This window comes from Heterodontus francisci, chromosome 36, assembly GCF_036365525.1.
Source record: "Heterodontus francisci isolate sHetFra1 chromosome 36, sHetFra1.hap1, whole genome shotgun sequence".
In the NCBI taxonomy this organism is placed as follows: Eukaryota; Metazoa; Chordata; class Chondrichthyes; order Heterodontiformes; family Heterodontidae; genus Heterodontus; species Heterodontus francisci.
Window position 1 is genome coordinate 28429293 of NC_090406.1, and position 19456 is coordinate 28448748.

At 44.1% G+C, this 19456-nt stretch overlaps 1 protein-coding gene across 1 annotated transcript in view; it reads left to right on the forward strand.

The window, feature by feature from the left end:
• Positions 1-19456, forward strand: part of myo1f (myosin IF) — a 154988-nt gene that overhangs the window by 69683 nt on the left and 65849 nt on the right. The window contains exons 4-8 of the mRNA XM_068016402.1: positions 4915-5009; positions 6933-7020; positions 10128-10217; positions 10954-11085; positions 17488-17622. Coding sequence (XP_067872503.1) covers positions 4915-5009; positions 6933-7020; positions 10128-10217; positions 10954-11085; positions 17488-17622 — 540 coding nt within the window. The remainder of the gene's footprint in view (positions 1-4914; positions 5010-6932; positions 7021-10127; positions 10218-10953; positions 11086-17487; positions 17623-19456) is intronic.

The following is a 19456-nucleotide window of genomic DNA, read 5'->3' on the forward strand; positions in this document are numbered from 1 at the left end:
AAACATATACATAACAAAAAAAGGAAGCACTTTCGCAAAACTGCTAATTACAGGCCAGTTTGCCCAACATCTCTGGTGGGAAAATATTCCAGGGTGTTCAAAGGCGTACTATTAATGAGCACTTAAAGTGCACAAGTATCATAGGGAGCAAGGTTTGGGGTCTGTTGTGAAACTCCCGGTGAACTGTTGTGCATCGTAAATGCAGGCCAGCAGCCTGATGCCACCTAAATCTCTAGGATGAGAACATTAACATAAATAGGTGGATGGTCCCCAAAAAGCAATGAATATCAGACTGGCACCTTGGCACTTCATGGGTGGCAGGCTGTAATGATCAAAGGTCCTGCTTTCTCTTATATAATGTAGATGAATTGACAATTATTGAAAACAATAGCATAGGCCCTCACTTTCACCAGTATGTAACATTGGAAATAAAGTACTCCTACATCATAAAAGGTATACTTTCCCTTTGACCAGCAGGTGAGGTGCCCTTCTTTCTGTCAGAATATTGGAAAGGACAATAAATGGGGAAAATTCCTGGCAGAATCAGCTCCTGCCAGAAATCCCTTCCCTACCCATCCAGATCAGCTGCGAATTTTTCATCACCTGACAGGATAATGGATAAGCGGAACAAACTCCCAGAGGTGTCATTGATTTGGCGGCAAGTGTCGCATTTAGAAAAGAGCAAGACTAACATCAGTAAAGAAATGATACTGAGAGTTATTAAGATATTTAGCATGCTGATTATTTTCAGAGAAGGTTTAGGAAGGAAATTAATGTTCTCTAATTTAGGAGACAAGCAACCTGTGTTGCAGTGAGTTCACAATAAAATAATCATCCATAGTTTTCTGGTTGGAATGAGCTGAATGGTTTCTTTCTCCAGATTTTACATTCTTACGATAAGGATGTGTTTCACACCAAGAAATCCAATTATCATCCAATTGCCATTTTTATTCTCCATTCCGCTCCCACTTTGTGACCTCTCTATCTTCGGCCTCCTACACTGTTCCAATGAAGCTGAACAGGAACAACAACTCACCTTGCGATGAGGCACTTCACAGCCTTCCAGTCTCAGCATGAAGCAGTTCAACAACTTTAGATCATAACCACCACTCCCATTTTTTCGGACAGCAGGTGCTGGCAATGGTTCTGCTGTAACCATTTACATCTCCTCTAGACCCATCTTTTTTTCTTCACTTGTGCAATACCATCCCTTTATTGCCTAGCACCATCATCCCTTTTGTCATTCAATCACTCCTGTCATCCACCCTGCCACAGACCTCTCTTTTTGTTCTTTATTCTTCCCTGGCTCTGTGTTTGCTTCAAAATTGTTGTCTTTAACTTCCAGTTCTGATGACCTAAAAAGTTAAGTCTGTTTTTCTCTCTCCACATATGCTGCCTCATTTGCTGACAACATTTTCTGTTTTTATTTCTGATTATCACTTGTTTATTTCTTCCTTTTTCAAGATTATCCCTTTTTCCCCCCTCTCCCAAGTTAACCACAGTCTGTATCATTTTGGAATGTGCAGGAGCATCCTAGAATGACTCTCATTTTGATTCTCTGCAAAGAGGTGCCTAGCCTGCACTCAGCAGGTCTTCCTCATGGGATGACTGAGATTGGGAACTTCTATTGGGAATCAAAATATGCATTTTAAACAGAATTTTTTTAAATGACCAACATTGCATTACCCTATGTATTAAGGAGCAGGACAGCCATTGCTTTCCTCCTGTGCCATTGTTTTCAGTCCCTGCTCCAAACTCTGTTCCCTAGCTACCATCTCCATCCTTCTCCCTGGCAACAGTCTGAGACTAAACCAGTCTGTTCACAATCTTGGTGTCGTATTTGGCCCCGAGGTACCACATTCTGACCACATACTCAGGCGTTCACAAAGACTCCTTATTTCCACCTCCGTAACATTGCCCCACTTCATCCCTATCTCAGTTCATCTGCTGCTGAAACCCTTTGTTACCTCTAGAGTTGACTATTCCAATGCACCCCTGACTTGTTTCCCACATTCTACTCTCTATAAACTTGAGGACATTCAAATCTCTGCTGCCTTTGTCTTGACTCGCACCAAGTCCCATTCACCTTTCAGCCCTGTGCTCGCTGACTTACATTGACTCCCAGACAGGCAGCATCTTCAAAGAATCACAGAATTGTTACAGTGCAGAAGGAGGCCATTCAGCCCATCATGTCTGCACCAGCTCTCCGAATTAGCATTTCACCTAGTGCCACGGCCCTGCCTTCTCGCCGTATCCCTGCACATTCTTCCTTTTCATATAACAGTCTAATTCCCTGTTGAATGCTCCAATTGAACCTGCTTCCACCATGCTCTCAGGCAGCGCATTCCAGACCTTAACCACTCATTGTGTGAAAAAGTTTTTCTTCATATTGCTTTTGCTTCTTTTGCCAGTTACTTTAAATCTGTGCCCTCTCGTTCTTGATCCTTTCCCGAGTGGGAACAGTTTCTCCCTATCTATTCTGTCCAGATCCCTCATGATTTTAATTACTTCTATCAAATCACCTCTCAGCATTCTCTTGATTTTTAAAATTCTCATCCTTGTTTTCAATTCCCTTCAAGGCCTCACCCCTCCCTATCTCTGTAATCTCCTCCAGCCTCACAACCCTCCAAGATATCTGCACTTCTCTAATTCTGGCCTCCTGTGCATCTCACATTTTAATCACTCCGCTATAGGTGCCCCGCCATCAGTTGCCTGGGCCCTAAGCTCTGGAACACCCTCCCTACACCTCTCCGCCTCTCTACCTCACTTTCCTCCTTTACGACACTCCTTAAAACCTACCTCTTTGACCAAGCTTTGGTCATCTGGCCTAATATCAAGTTATGTGGCTTGGTGTCATATTTTGTAATGCTCCTGTGAAGTGCCTTGGGACATTTTATTACATTAAAGGCGCTATATAAATATAAGTAGTTGTTGTGGTGGTGATGGTAGAGGGGTGATATAGGGGAGACCAAAGAGTGAAGAAGAAAACATGTTCAATGGGAACTTCCTCCTGGATTTTCCTGAACAGCCGTCGTAATTTCAGTGGATACACTGGATATACCATGTGAAGAAGGGGCTTCTGTCAATCTTCCACCAGAACCAATCAGGAGAATTCCCAAGGAAATTCTCTGTGCATAAAACTAAGGCTGCATTTGCTGACAACTCAACCACTAGGTGGTGCAGTGCTAGCACATGCACAAATGCAGCCTCTTCCACTGGAGTGTCACAGTCTGCGACATCTCAGGCAGCTGCCAAGATTAAAGACGGTGCTGCTCAATGTATCACAAAAAACAAATTCGACCAGAAAATCCCCTTAATGACTGCCATCGCCGCTTCTATCCAATTCCCAACAGTCCCTTGCTCCCTCCTGCCATTGTGCTTCTCTTTGCCAGTCTCTCCTGCGCCCACCTTCTCACCGCTAGCTCCCTGCTGCCTTCCCTTAGCCACTGCCTCTGGCCTCGCCACTACCACCCCCCACCCCCACTCCCCACCAGCATCTGGTGTCTCGCTCCAAACCTCGTCACTGCTCCACCCCTCCCCCCCTCCCTTCAGCCAATCGTACCCCGCTCCTCACTTCCACCCCACCCCACCACTGTTCGGCCATTTGCTCCCCCTCCCTCACCACGCTTCCCAACCACCCCCTCCCCCCAGCTGCTAGCTCCAGACCGCACCACTGTGAATCTTTGGAATTCTCTACCCCAGAGGGCTGTGGAAGCTCAGTCATTGAGTATGTTGAAAGCAGAGATTGACAGATTTCTAAATACCAATGACATAAGTGGATAGTGTGGTGAAAAAGGCATTGAAGTTAGTGATCAGGTCATGATTGTATTGAATGATAGGGCAGTCTTGATGGGCTGAATGACCTACTCCTGCTCCTATGTTCCAGAGTGAAGAAGAGTAGATTGGTTAGATTTGCGTCCACAACAATAAAAAGAATATACAGTCTGTGGAGTCTGGTAATTCAGTTGTATTCTGGATGAAATCTGGATGAAAAATATACAAACTGGGTGGTTTTATTTTAATTTTTAAAAAGTCAACAGATGAAACTCTCCGCCGAACAAAGGCGGTGGAGGGGTACCACCACCACCCGGTAAACGGGACCTGGAACAAGCAGCTTCTGGCTGGTAGAGGTGGCCAACTGGTTCAGGATTTTCTTGGAGACAGTGATGTAGATGGTTTTCTCCCTGGGGTCTCTGCCTGCAGCAATGATAGTCTTGGACGTTTTGCAGCCAGCAGGCAGGGTTCAAATCTACAGCATTGTCTGAAGAGAGAGAGAGAGAAACAGACCCCCCACTTGGGTCCTGCATTGGTCAAACTCAGGTGCTGGTCTGCTGTAGCAAAAAGAAACTGCAAGCTTTCACACAGATGGAGAGACTGTCACATGATTGTTCAGTGTATTCTCTCTTCTGCAATTTAATTAGATCATGTCTAAATTCCAATCTCTCATGGTCCCATTGTTTCAGTGTTTACCCTTCGTCTTCACCAGTGTTAATGTTCCAAGATGGCTTTGAATGTCTTGTTAATGGAGGTAAGGTAGGTATCTCATTCAAATTCGCAAGCCATTATTCTGGTGGGAGATTAACCGGACATTCATCTCCACCTCGATAGCTTGGTTTGTGAGGTATTTCGATGCAAATTGCGATAGCTATTTTAGCTGCTTTCTTTTTAAAATTGAACTCAAATTCTTTGTCTCCTGATTTCTTTTTAAAGTTTAATTCAGGTTTCCAACTGATGGATTAAAAAAAATCATTCAGCATAGCGTGTGTTCATGACAACATGCTCATTATATAAAGGAAGACAACACGCTGTTGAGTAGAACTTCCTATGTGTTTATTTTGCAATTGTAACTGTTATCTTAAGTACAATGCTTGACAGTTTTTCCTTTGGCTCAGACAATTTCCTTTCTTTCTGCAGGCTCAGTATGAAAATCCACCTCATATTTATGCTCTAACGGACAGTATGTACAGGAATATGTTGATTGATGCAGAGAACCAGTGTGTTATAATCAGGTATGAAACAGCACAGTTCACAGATTACGAGAAGGGAGCCCATTATGCTCCATCCAAACCTTTTATTCATTGACCATCAAATGCCCCACAAGATTGCTGACAAAAGATTGCTGACAAGCTGATTAACATCTGCTATGCACCATCACAGATCCATGCACAAATATTAGTCTTTGCTGTAACTTTCTGGACCTTTGAAACAAAAGCAACACATGTCTCATCAAAGTTAGAGGGAAAGAGATGGGTAAATGCTTTTTTCAAGATTTTATCATTCTTTTACCTAGAAGTGATAGATGGCTGCGAACACTGCATGTTTAGCATCAACAGAGGCGTTGGCAGAGAATGGACAATTAAAATGATATAATTTTGAGTATATACAGTGGTAGATTCTTTGCACAAATATGGTCAAAAAATACAGCTGTTTTAACTCAAAACGATCTATTTTGTAACACTGCTACTGCAAATGTTGCTGACAGATGAAAAGCAAGAACCTGGAAGCTGTTTATCAAAAATTCTCATGTGCAATTTACACGCTTATGGGTAGAACACACCGGGCTGGATTTCACAGCAACCCCCTCCCCCCTGATATCAGGGGCCGGGAAATACCTCCGGGAGAGGCCCACCTTGGCCACTCAGCAGCGACATTGCCGGGGATGTTGAGGCCTCATGGCAGCCCTCACCACCCCCCCCCCCCCCACCTCGGCCACTCAGCAACGGGACCAAAGTTTACATCGGCTAATTTATTAAAATGCATGAATGAATGACTTACCCGCTCCTGCCGTCCGTTCCGGGGCGAAATTAGTGTCAGTGGCTGGCACTGCCACACCTTTGGATACCTGTTCGGAGATCCGATGCAGGACATTGGTTGGGAGGGGGGAGTGGGTAAGTATTTCAGTGCCGGTGGGGAGCAGGGTCAAACTAATCTGATTGGTGTAGGGGATGGTGAGAAGGGGTGAAGTTGAAAGTTTGTGAAATTTGAGGGGGGTAAAGGTCAGGTTCACAAGGTAAGTATTTTGGGAGGGGAGAGGGCAAGGAAGGAGTGTATAATTATTGGGGGGGGGGAGAGGGCTTGAAACATTTATTTAATGTTTTAAAATAAATTTTAATGCACTATCGCTTTAAAACTTTAAATTGTAATGTAAGGTTGGAAGCCATTTAGAAATGGCATCAGTGCCGATGCAGTGGCGCTAGACACCGTTGCCAGGGATGAATCACCCACCCCTCCAAGGGACAGTCCACCCCAGCCATTTAAATGAGCCACCGCGCTGAATATCATGGCGGCTCTGCGATGTCTGGTCCGTGCAGGCGGAGCACCATTTTTGAAGCTCGCCGCCAATCCAGCCCACTGTGTTCCACACAAACATTGTTATTGAATTTTGGAGATTGGATCCCTGCGAGGCTGCAGTGGGGACATAGGTAGATAGAATAGTGGAAGTGTCTTAGTGGAAGTGTGGGCAGCTAGTCCAATATATTATAAGTGGTTAACAGGAGCCAAATTATTGGGCAAAAATGGATGGTTCTCCTTCCATTTGTTTCAGATATATTGTGAACTTAGAAAATTCACCTTTATGCCATGTGTTCCTTTTTATTCTGAATTTTATAAAACAGAAATTCTTGCTGAAAGACAACTATATTGGAACTAACATATTGAACTTGTTTGCATTTTTGGAAAAGGAGTTTAGAAAGGTGAAAATCCCTGTACAAGTGCTGGTCACATGCTAAATATCTGTATGGTATTTTAACTTTTTCACTTTCCTTTCTGAAAGAAAAGCCAAAATGGGTAGCGCGAATCCTGTTGAAATCATTTGAATTACTGTTGACTGAATGCAGCTTTAAGCATGAATGAAGTATCAGAGGTCAGTACAGCAGAGACACCTGAGAAAATTCATACCACTGCAGTTATCTATCCTTTTTTTTGTCTTCCAGTGGTGAAAGTGGTGCTGGAAAAACAGTAGCAGCAAAATATATTATGGGTTACATCTCCAAAGTGTCAGGAGGAGGAGCAAAAGTCCAGGTAACGATAGAGGATCTAAAAACTTTTATTAACTTCGGCGTTTTTGTGTGTATGAGGATCATCAGTTTGCAAATTCTCAGATCCCAGGCCCGAGGGAGAGGAAAAGGGTAAAGAGAATCACTATGCTGGGTTTACACCCTCTCTTCATAGCTTAAGGAGTTCCTGTGGGCCCTCTAAGGGAAAGGATGGGGTGGAGGGAGACAATTACTCCTCTATCAGTTATCAACAGTATCATCCCATTCAAATGAGGCAGGAGGGAATAAACAGAACCTTCTACCTAATTTTATTCATTCCAAGCACCAGGTAGGCACCCATTTGGAGGAATGCCCAGTAGAAGTGGCCTCATAACTTTAAATCCAGCCCCACTCAGATTGGAAGATTTGAGCAGAGTCAGGCTGCCACCTGATGACGCTATACAGAAAGTATGGACCTGCTTTTGCAGTTGCATGGAGAAGAAGATCAGGGTTGGAGGTCTTCTTGCTGTTGTTTATGCAGCAGCTGCTGACTTTCTTCCCCAGCTTCCAGGCATATGTAACTGAACTGAACACAAAAATGCAGAAATATTCAGACCATATCAAGTGGAGGGCTCTTCAGGTGCATTCCGTCTGACTAGCCCCCAGCTGGAGAGCGATGATGAATTTCAGCCTTATTGAATGGACTTTCATTGAGTTGTACATGTATGTCTTTCTTGCTCTCCTCCTCCAGCTGATCTCAGGCAGGATGTGCTGCTAAAACCTGACTGTCAAGGATTTGAGGACCTATGCTCCCTTTACACTGAATTGTTCTCTCACGTAACATAAGGGCTAACAACAGCTTCCTCAGGTATCCCTGCCACTGGTGCCCTTCAGGGAAGCCTTGAAGACAATGAGAAGGGGAGCTAACAATGTCCCCTCCTCCCCTTGTCTGCACCTGGTCTAGGTTCAGGCGCTCCGTGCCCCATCACAGAATCACAGAATAATACAGTGCAGAAGAGGGCCTTCGGCCCATCGAGTCTGCACCGATGCATTAAAGACACCTGACCTGTCTACCTAATCCCATTTGCCAGCACTTGGCCCAAAGCCTTGAATGTTATGATGTGCCAAGTGCTCATCCAGGTACTTTTTAAAGGATGTGAGGCAACCTGCCTCTACCACCCTCCCAGCCAGGGCATTCCAGACCCTCGCCACCCTCTGGGTAAAAAAGTTCTTCCTCAAATCCCCCTTAAATCTCCCGCCCCTCACCTTAAACTTGTGACCCCTCGTAACTGACCCTTCAACTAAGGGGAACAGCTGCTCCCTATCCACGCTGTCCATGCCCCTCATAATCTTGTACACCTCAATCAGGTCACCCATCAGTCTTCTCTGCTCCAGCGAAAACAACCCAAGCCTATCCAACCTCTCTTCATAGCTTAAATGTTCCATCCCAGGCAACATCCTGGTGAATCGCCTCTGCACCCCCTCCAATGCAATCACATCCTTCCTATAACGTAGCAACCAGAATTGCACACTGTACTCCAGCTGTGGCCTTACCAAAGTTCTGTACAACTCCAACATGACCTCCCTGCTTTTGTAATCTATGCCTCGATTGATAAAGGCAAGTGTCCCATTTGCCTTTTTCACCACCCTATTAACCTTCCCTTCTGCCTTCAGAGATCTATGGACAAACACGCCAAGGTCCCTTTGTTCCTCAGAACTTCCCAGTGTCAGGCCATTCATTGAAAACTTCCATGTCACATTACTCCTTCCACAGTGTATCACCTCACACTTTTCAGCGTTAAATTCCATCTGCCACTTTTCTGCCCATTTGACCATCCCGTCCATATCTTCCTGTAACCAAAGACACTCCACCTCACTGTTAACCACTCGGCCAATCTTTGTGTCATCCGCGAACTTACTGATCCTACCCCCCACACAGTCATCTATGTCATTTATATAAATGACAAACAATAGGGGACCCAGCACAGATCCCTGTGGTACGCCACTGGACACTGGCTTCCAGTTACTAAAACAGCCATCTGTCATCACTCTCTGTCTCCAACAGCTAAGCCAATTTTGAATCCACCTTATCAAGTTATTTTGTATCCCATGTGCATTTGCTTTCTTGAAAGGTCTCCCATGTGGGACCTTGACAAAGGCTTTGCTGAAATCCTTGTAAACTACATCAACTGCACTACCCTCATCTACACACCTGGTCACATGCTCAAAAAATGCAATCAAATTTGTTAGGCATGACCTCCCTTTGACAAAGCCATGCTGACTATTCCTAATCAAATTTTGCCTCTCCAAGTGGAGATAGATTCTCTCCTTCAGAACTTTCTCCAATAGTTTCCCTACCACTGATGTGAGACTCACTGGTCTGTAGTTCCCTGGCTTATCTCTACAACCTTTCTTAAATAGTGGGACCACATTAGCTGTTCTCCAGTCCTGTGGCACCTCCCCCGTGGCCAGAAAGGAATTAAAAATTAGGGTCAGAGCCCCTGCAATCTCCACCCTCGCCTCCCACAGCATCCTGGGGCACAAATCGTCCAGACCTGGAGATTTGTCCACTTTTAAGCCTTCCAAAACCTCCAATACCTTGTCACTCCCTATGACAATTTGCTCAAGAACCTCACAGTCTCTCTCTCTCAGTTCCATATCTACATCCTCATTCTCTTGGGTGAAGACAGATGTGAAGTATTCGTTCAATACCTTACCAATGTCCTCTGGCTCCACCCACAAATTTCCCCCTTGGTCCCTATTGGGTCCTACTCTTTCCCTAGTTATCCTCTTCCCATTGATATACTTATAGAATATCTTGGGATTTTCCCTACTTTTACCAGCCAGAGCTTTCTCATATCCCCTCTTTGCTCTCCTAATTGCTTTCTTAAGCTCCATCCGACACGTTCTGTACTCCACTAATGCTTCCATTAATGCTTCCATCCCTTGAGAGAAGCCCCAAAAATATTCAGGCAATGTAAAGAAGGTTGAAATCCAGTGTTGTGAGCCTGCATCTTTATTCCTCTTCATTTCATCTGGGAACTGAGCATTTCCTAGATGCGTAGAAAGAAATATCAGTGCCAGATATATACTGCATGTTTGTAATGGAGGCAAAGACATAACCTTTTTTTTTACTTTGTCTACTTTATCTAGCATGTAAAAGATATTATCCTACAGTCAAACCCTTTGCTCGAGGCTTTTGGAAATGCCAAGACTGTACGAAACAATAACTCCAGTCGATTTGTAAGTCAGTCCTTAGCAGTGGTTTCTACTGTACATATTTGAAATGTCTTACCTCTCACACATCATTGACCTGAATCAGTTGATTGTGATTTGCAGTGACCCTAATAGTTTCGAAATAGTATGGGAATAAATTTCCACGGGGATTCATCTATGGGGATTTTTACATTGTTTCTCCAGGGTTTTCAGTGATCTTCTGCCGAAGATATGGCAAACACGAAACCCTCTGGAAATTCAACCCCTCAGTCTCCTTTTGACGAGTAATCCATTTGCCACACAATGTTTATCACCTATTGGCAATGCAGATAATTTGTCTGCTTGACCATTGGTTCTCTGCATCTTACCAATAACTCAACATGAGAATGTACTGATATCTTTTGTTGTTTACAAAAGGGGGATACACCGTGTTATGTTTTAATTAGTGAGCATATTTACTTAACTATAAAATGCATTACTGCAGGTCTTTGCGTGCCCTTGGTGTCCCTGTGCCACGGGGTTTGGTGTGCTCAGTGCCAGGTTGTCATATGCACTGGCTCACCCCTATTCCATGCAAATAAGCCTGCTCTGGAAAAGCCTTACACATTGCTGATCCTTCTAGAGGAGCATCGTTTTAACACTGTCTTCTGTCTATAAAACAAATTGGTCCTAAGTTTCTTTTTTATGTGTGTGTGTCTATGTATGCGAGAGAGAGCGTGTTACTGTTCAGATCCTATACTAATATGTATTATTTCTGCCTTAGGGAAAATATGTTGAAATTCAGTTCAGTCGTGGTGGTGAGCCAGATGGAGGTAAAATCTCTAATTTTCTGTTGGAGAAATCCCGTGTTGTTAGCCAGAATGAGAACGAGAGGAACTTCCACATTTATTACCAGGTAATGCATCACTTCTTTACAACCTGAATTTACGGCTGGATGCCCAACAGTGATACAAAGCAGTAACCTTGCCAAAGAGTTCAGATGATTTTATAAACAAAAAGAATGAGGTTTGAACATGATGTAACCATGAACCGAAAACTTGGAATAAAATGATTGCTTAGAAAAAAAATTCATTTTTCCCTCAGTGCCATAACTTCTGCACCAAAATGACATATGAAAGGCTTCCAGAGATTATAATCAGGATCGAAGAATGGGCAGAGAGGTGGCTGATAATTCAATGCAGAGCATAGTGAAGTAATTCATTTTGGAAGGAAATACAAGGAATGGAAGTGTAAATTCAATGTAAAAATACTGAAGAGTGTGGAGAGAAAGATCAAGAAGTTCAAGTACATAATTCCTGGAATCTGTGATTGTAGCCATAAAAAGCTATATTTCCACTGCAGCAGGAAAGGCTGTGCAGATTTAGCTGCGGCAGTTAGAATAATGAAAGGTTTTGATAAGGTCAATAAGGAGAATAACCCTCAAAAATGAGTGGGGTTGGGTTGGGGGAAAGCTAAAATGTTAAATATTTGGAACAGGAACCCAAGCTGCCTCAAACCTGCCCAACTGGTGGTGGAATGAGAAGGGAGCAACCAAGCTGCTCTCAGGAGACGGATCGGTCATTGAAACCTTTTAAGGAGAGTGTGAGACTACATTTTAGCAGGATTTCTATTTTTAGCCCATGTTGGTTGGGTTTCCCAGGCTTTGGGTAACCTGGCAGGTAAAAACAGGTGAGAAGAGCTGAATCTATCAGGTAAGTGCCTTTATAGCACTGCTTGTGGGCCAGTAGGAGCAGGAGTTCTTTCTCTGATCACAGGAAACAATTTTCTAAACAGCACCCCCTCTCTTCCTGATACCCACCAACACAACCCACACCCCGCCGACATTGACGCCCCCCCCGCACCCCGTGATCAACAACACCCCTATCACCGACCCCAGCCTGCCGCACAACCTCCACTTCTCCCCACAACCTCCATCTCTCCCCTGATCTCCAACACCCCTCTGCACTTTCACGCTGTACCATTCCCACCCACTCCCGGCAATCTCTACCCCAACAACCCTAAACCTACCTTCTCCTGGGCTGCAACTTTTTCTGGAGCGTTTTCCAACTGATCGGCAGCCTGTCAATCAGACTGGCATCCAGACAGCAAATCATTTTTGAAATAAACGCGTGCCATGGAGTTAAAGATATTTCCACCCCCAGCTCCAAATCCTCACCCCAGTAAATATTGTGGCCTCTGAGACAATTTAACCCTACCCATCTGGCAGAAACTGGGTGGGTAGTCAATTAAAATCACCAGAGGACCCAATGAAGTCATCAGAACCCGACTACAGATTTTACTAAGACGCCTGAATGGGAAACGGCAGTGAATTTCACGCCAGGCCAACCTAGCAAAGAACTGAATCAGGTCCAGAAAAGATCCATACAGTCATAGAGTCATAGAGTTATACAGCACAGAAGCAGGCCCTTCGGCCCATCGTGTCTGTGCCGATCATCAAGCACCTAACTATTCTAATCCCATTTTCCAGCACTTGGCCCATAGCCTTGTATGCTATGGCTTTTCAAGTGCTCATCTAAATACTTCTTAAATGTTGTGAGGGTTCCTGCCTCTACCACCCCTTCAGGCAGTGTGTTCCAGATTCCAATCCCCCTCTGAGTGAAATTATTTTTTCTTCAAATCCCCTCTAAACCTCCTGCCCCTTACCTTAAATCTATGCCCCCTGGTTATTGACCCCTCTGCTAAGGGAAAAAGTTTCTTCCTATCTAACTTATCAATGCCCTTCATAATTTTGTATACCTCAATCATGTCCCCCCTCAGCCTTCTCTGCTCTAAGGAAAACAACCCTAGCCTTTTCACTCTCTCTTCATAACTGAAATGCTCCAGCCCAAGCAACCTCATGGTGAATCTCCTCTGCACCCTCTCCAGTGCAATCACATCCTTCCTATAGTGTGGTGCCCAGAACTGTGCACAGTACTCCAGCTGTGGCCTAACTAGCATTTTATACAGCTCCATCATAACCTCCCTGCTCTTATATTCTGTGCCTTGGCTAATAAAGGTAAGTATCCCATATGACTTCCTAACCACCTTATCTACCTGTGCTGCTGCCTTCAGTGATCTATGGAAAAGTACACCAAGGTCCCTCTGACCCTCTGTACTTCCTAGAGTCCTACCATCCTTTGTATATTCCCTTGCCTTGTTAGTCCTCCCAAAATGCACCTCATACTTCTCAGGATTAGATTCCATTTGCCACTGCTCCGCCCATCTTACCAGCCCATCTATATTGTCGTGTAGTCTAAGGCTTTCCTCCTCACTATTTACAACACCACCAATTTTTGTGTCATCTTCAAACTTACTGATCATACCTCCTATATTCACGTCTAAATCATTAATGTACACTACAACCAGCAAGGGTCCCAGCACCGATCCCTGCAGTACCCCACTGGTCACAGGCTTCCACTTGCAAAAACAACCCTCGACCATTACCCTCTGCCTCCTGCCACTAAGCCAATTTTGGATCCAATTTACCAAATTGTCCTGGATCCCATGGGCTCTTACCTTCTTAACCAATCTCCCATGCAGGACCTTATCAAAAGCCTTACTGAAGTCCATGTAGACTACATCAACTGCTTTACCCTCATCTACACATCTAGTCACTGCCTCGAAAAATTCAATCAAGTTATTTAAACACGATCTCCCCCTGACAAAGCCATGCTGACTATCCCTGATTAATCCCTGCCTCTCCGAGTGGAGATTAATCCTGTCCCTCAGAATTTTTTCCAATAGTTTCCCTACCACTGATGTTATACTCACCGGTTTGTAATTACCTGGTTTATCCCTGCTACCCTTCTTGAATAATGGTACCACATTCGCTGTCCTCCAATCCTCTGGTACCTCCCCTGTAGCCAGAGAGGATTTGAAAATTTGTGTCAGAGGCCCTGCAATCTCCTCCCTTGCCTCACATAACAGCCTGGGATACATCTCATCTGGGCCTGGGGATTTATCCACTTTTAAGCCCGCTAAAACAGCTAATACTTCCTCCCTTTCAATGCTAATATGTTCATGTATGTCACAATCCCCCTCCCTGATCTCTACACCTACATTGTCCTTCACCATAGTGAACACAGATGAAAAGTAATCATTTAAAACCTCACCTATGTCCTCTGGCTCCACACACAGATTGCCACTTTGGTCCCTAATGGGCCTTACTCTTTCCCTGGTTATCCTCTTGCCCTTAATATATTTATAAAATGCCTTTGGATTTTCCTTTATCTTGCCCGCCAGTGTTTTTTCATGTCCCGTCTTCACTCTCCTAATTACTTTTTTAAGTACCCCCCTACACTTTCTCTACTCCTGTAGTGCCTCTGCTTTTTTCAACACTCTAAATCTGCTATAAGCCTCCTTTTTTTTTCCTGATCCAATCCTCTATATCCTTTGACATCCAGGGTTCCCTGGACTTGTTGGACCTACCCTTCACCATAACAGGTACATGTTGGCTCTGAACTCTCACTATTTCCTTTTTGAATGACTCCCACTGATGTGATGTAGACTTTCTTACAAGTAGCTGCTCCTGGTCTACTTTGGCCAGATCCTGTTTTATCATATTGAAATCGGCCTTCCCCCAATTCAGTACTTTTATTTCCAGTCCATCTTTGTCCTTTTCCATAACTACCTTAAATCTTATTGAGTTATGGTCACTATCCCCGAAATGTTCCTCCACTGACACTTCTACCACTTGTCCGACTTCATTCCCTCGGATTAGGTCCAGTACTGCCCCTTCTATTGTAGGACTTTCTATGTCCTGACTCAAAAAGCTCTGCTGTGTGCATTTTAAGAATTCTGCCCCCTTTAAGCCTTTTGCACTAAGACTATCCCAGTTGATATTGGGGAGTTTGAAATCCCCTACTATTATTACCCTATTATTTTTACACTTCTCTGAGATTTGCCTACATATCTGCTCCTCTATATCTCCCTGACTGTTTGGAGGCCTGTAGTACACTCCCAGCCAAGTGATTGCCCCCTTTTTGTTTTTAAGTTCTACCCATATGGCCTCATTAGAAGAACCTTCTAAGATATCATCCCTCCTGACTGCAGTAATTGACTCCTTGATCAACAGTGCAATGCCACCTCCTCTTTTACCCCCTCCCCTGTCTCACCTGTAGATTCTATACCCTGGAATATTGAGTTGCCAGTCCTGCCCCTCCCTCAGCCATGTTTCTGTGATAGCAATAATATCATAATCCCGTGTGCTAATCATCACCCTCAATTCATCTGCCTTACTAGTAAAATAGATGCAATCCAGCCTTACATTTTTCACTTGTGCCTTGACAGGTCTATATTTGCTCTGCCTTCCAGACTGACTCGGTTTCTCTGCTATATTTGACTGCATCACCCCCTACAGTACCTCCACTCTGTATCCCATCCCCCTGCCAAATTAGTTTAAACACCCCGCCCCCCTCCACCCCAACAGCACTGGCAAACCTCCCAGCAAGGATGTTGGTCCCATTCCGGTTCAGGTACAACCCGTCCAACTTGTACAGGTCCCACCTTTGCCAGAAACAGACCCAGTGATCCAGGAAACTAAAGCCCTCACTCCTGCACCATCTCCTCAGCCACGCATTCATCTGCTCTGTCCTCCTATTCCTATACTCACTAGCATGTGGCACCGGGAATAATCCAGAGATTACAACCTTTGAGGTCCTGCTTTTTAATCTGCTACCTAGCTCCCTAAATTCTTGTCGCAGGATCTCATCCCTCTTTCTACCTATGTTGTTGGTACCAATGTGCACCATGACCTCTGACTGTTCACACTCCCCCTTCAGAATGTCCTGCAGCCGCTCCGTGACATCCTTGACCTAGCACCAGGGAGTCAACATACCATCCTGGAGTCAGGTTTGCGGCCACTGAAACGCCTATCTGTATCCCTTACGATAGAATCCCCTATCACTATAGCTCTTCCACTCCTTTTCTCCCCTCCTGTGCAGCTGAGCCACCCGTGGTGCCACAGACATGGCTCTTGCTGCATTCTCCCAACAGTATCCAAAGTGGAAAATCATTTAGATAGGGAGATAGACCCAGGGGACTCCTGCACTACCTGCCTAGTTCTTCTACTCTGCCTGGCAGTCACCCATTCCCTTTCTGCCTGAGCAGTCTTTACCTGCAGTGTGACCACGTCCCTGTACTTGCTATCCACAATGATCTCAGACTCGCGGATGCTCCACAGTGTCTCCAGCCGCCGCTCCAGATCCGAAACGTGGATTTCGAGTAGCTGCAGCTGGAGTCACTTCCTGCACATGTGTTCGCCCTAGATACTGGAAGTGTCCCCTGACTTCCCACATTGCACACGAGGAGTACTCCACGTTGCCGAGCTGCCCTGCCATGACTTACCTTAATTTATCCCCTTAAATTACCCAAAAATTAGGTGATTTACACTAGGGACCTTGATTTCCTAAAAAAACACTACCTACTATATTTTAAAAAACTGTAGACCTTTCCCTTTACTTTTTGTTACTTACCCAGCTATTTAGAGTTAGTCCCTAACAGCAAAATGATAATCTCTACTTTTTGTTGCTATACTTATGGGGGCCAGAAGACTAAGCGTAATCCTTCAGGCCCACAAGGAAATTTTATGTCTCCCCTGCCATGATCCCATGCACCCCCCACCCCGCCACTTCCCCAATCATGAGGATCCCTGTGGGACAGTGTGGCAGCCAATCCCACCGTGCACCAGGTCTCAGGAGATAATTCGCAGGCTGTGCAAATTTCTGGTGCTTCCTACCCAGAACTAGTGGGGAGTCAGCCAACAGCATTTATACTGTTAAAATGCCCCAGTCTCTTTTTAGCCACTGCGGCTGAGTTTTGAAGAGACGCCAAAACTCACTTACCAAAAATTGGCCCGCAGTTAAAATGGGGGCCAAAAGGCGTCTGTGACCAGGGGTCATCAATTTAAAATTGGCACTGAGAGAGTGAGGAGCGAGGTTTTGAGAAACATCTTTGTGCAGATACCTGTTAGAATGCATGAGGCAGCGATTTCCCTTTTAAGGGAAAGTGGATAAATATTTGAAGCAAAGGAAGATACAGGGCAACAGGAAGAGGACAGGATTAGTTTTGATTGCTTTAGCAAAGAACCTGCATTGGCATGCATAGGCCAAATGGTTCCTTTATGTAAACATCCATGGTTCTATGGTGCCTTAAAAGTGATATTGATGATTTTTAAGATGTGCCTAATCCGAATATTATACCAATATTATATCAGTATGGGTACTGTTCCAATACAATGTTGCAAGTGTGATTGGGAGGTAAATTCAAACAAATGTTGAAATCTGAAGCTCAAAAATGTATTCACTTTTTCTTCAAACAGCTGCTTGAAGGGGCTTCAGCAGAGCAGGTTGATAATCTAGGCATTGCTGATCCTACTTATTACTTCTACTTAAACCAGTCAGGCACCTACAAGGTGGATGGAACAGATGACAAGAAAGAATTCAATGAAACAATGGTAAATGCGGCAGTATTGTTTTTATTTTGAATTGAGCTGTGCAAATAACTCACGCAAAAAATTCATGATTGAATGATAGAGTTTCCTCCCACCTCTTCCCACCACATACTTCCTGCAGCTTACAAATTTCAACAATACTGCTGTTAGTCTGCCACGCAAAAAATCTTGGGTGATTCTGCCCACTGACATTCATTCAGATTCTTCATCCGATGGTTATGTCACCACTGCACAATGCTCCAGGGTACCATGTACAATGCTAATTGTCACCCATTGGGAGTGATGATCACGATTTTCTTTACCAATGTTATCCATAAAGCAGAAAGCAGAAAATGCAGCAATCACACATATCAGTCAGCATCTGTGATGAAAACAGAGAAGTTAACATTTTAGGTATAGCCCCTTCTCCACTTCTGAAACTTCATCTCATTTATTCACTCCTGCAGGCCTGCTGCTTTCTGGGGTGGGGGTGGAGGCGGTTCAGATTTCGAGCATCTGCAGCATTTTTCTTTTACCATTGTAATTTAGGTTCATACATAGGAACAGGAGTAGGCCATTCAGCCCCTCAAACCTGTTCTGTAGTTCCGTTAGATCATGATTGATCTGTATCTTAACTCCAAATGCCCACCTTGGATCCATAATGTTTAATACCCTTGCCTAATGTTACGACCGAGGCAGGAGGAGTGCACTGTTTATTCTATTTCCACTTCTCCATGGGTCACAACATATATTTAAATTTTTTCCCACTTACCAATACGGTTAGTCATAGACTCTATTTTATGCCAGAATAAAACACACCAACCAGGTTTCTTTAATAAACAACAAAATTATCAGTTTATTATAAAACAAGTCTTAACCAGTAATGAAATAAAGCATAAACACACAAATTGAAATATTAAAGTTCCCTTTTGACCTTAGCCCCTCACACTCACACACACAGCCACACACACACTGGGTAACCCAGAAACATAAAGGGATTTGTGTTTTAGAGCTCTATTACAAATGAAAGACAGAAGAGCATTTGGGTTAAATACTTGCTAATTCTTGAAGAAGAATGAGAAGATATGGAAAAATGTCCTTGGTTTTGTTTTGGCATCCCAAATGCGTCTGGACAGCTGTCACTGGGATCTTCCTAGATCAGGCGACGTTGAAGATCAGTTTGGGTAGGCTTCCAGGAAATGCAGCAACAGAGGTTTCAGACACAGGACTTACAGGAGGAATGCAGCCATAGTTTCAGTCTGCTTCTTACACTTGCTTTTCAGCTCCACGAGAGATTTCCAAACTGCTGGAACAGACTGTGTTGGGGTGGTTTGTTCTTCTTGGCAAGTTTTCTCCAATTGTCTTTTCCAAACCACTGTTCATCCCGAACTATCTTATGTAACAATCCAAAGTGAAACCAAAAACATTCCAGAAGTCAAGCCTCCTGACCTCCATAAATCTTGACCTGTCACTTCTCCGTAAACTTCTTCCCCAAGTCAAAAACAACCCCTGCTCGGTAATTATTTGAAGACAGGTGCATTTCAGTAACTGTTTACAATTCAAACTTCAGTCACCCTTGTTTAAAAAAAAACACATCCATGGATTCCTTTTCAGTTTTAAAACACAAATTTAACAAACAATTGGAAGCACTCGTAACACCTAGAAAAAATCTATCAAGCTCAGTTTTGAACCTTTCAATTGACCTAGCCTTAACAACTTTCTGGCGGAGAGAGTTCCAGATTTCCACTACCCTTTGTGTGAAGAAAAGCTTTCTGACATCACCCCGGAATGACATAGCTCTAATTTAAGGAACTGCCCCCTTGTTCCAGCTCTTTTGAGATAAAGGGCAATATTCCAT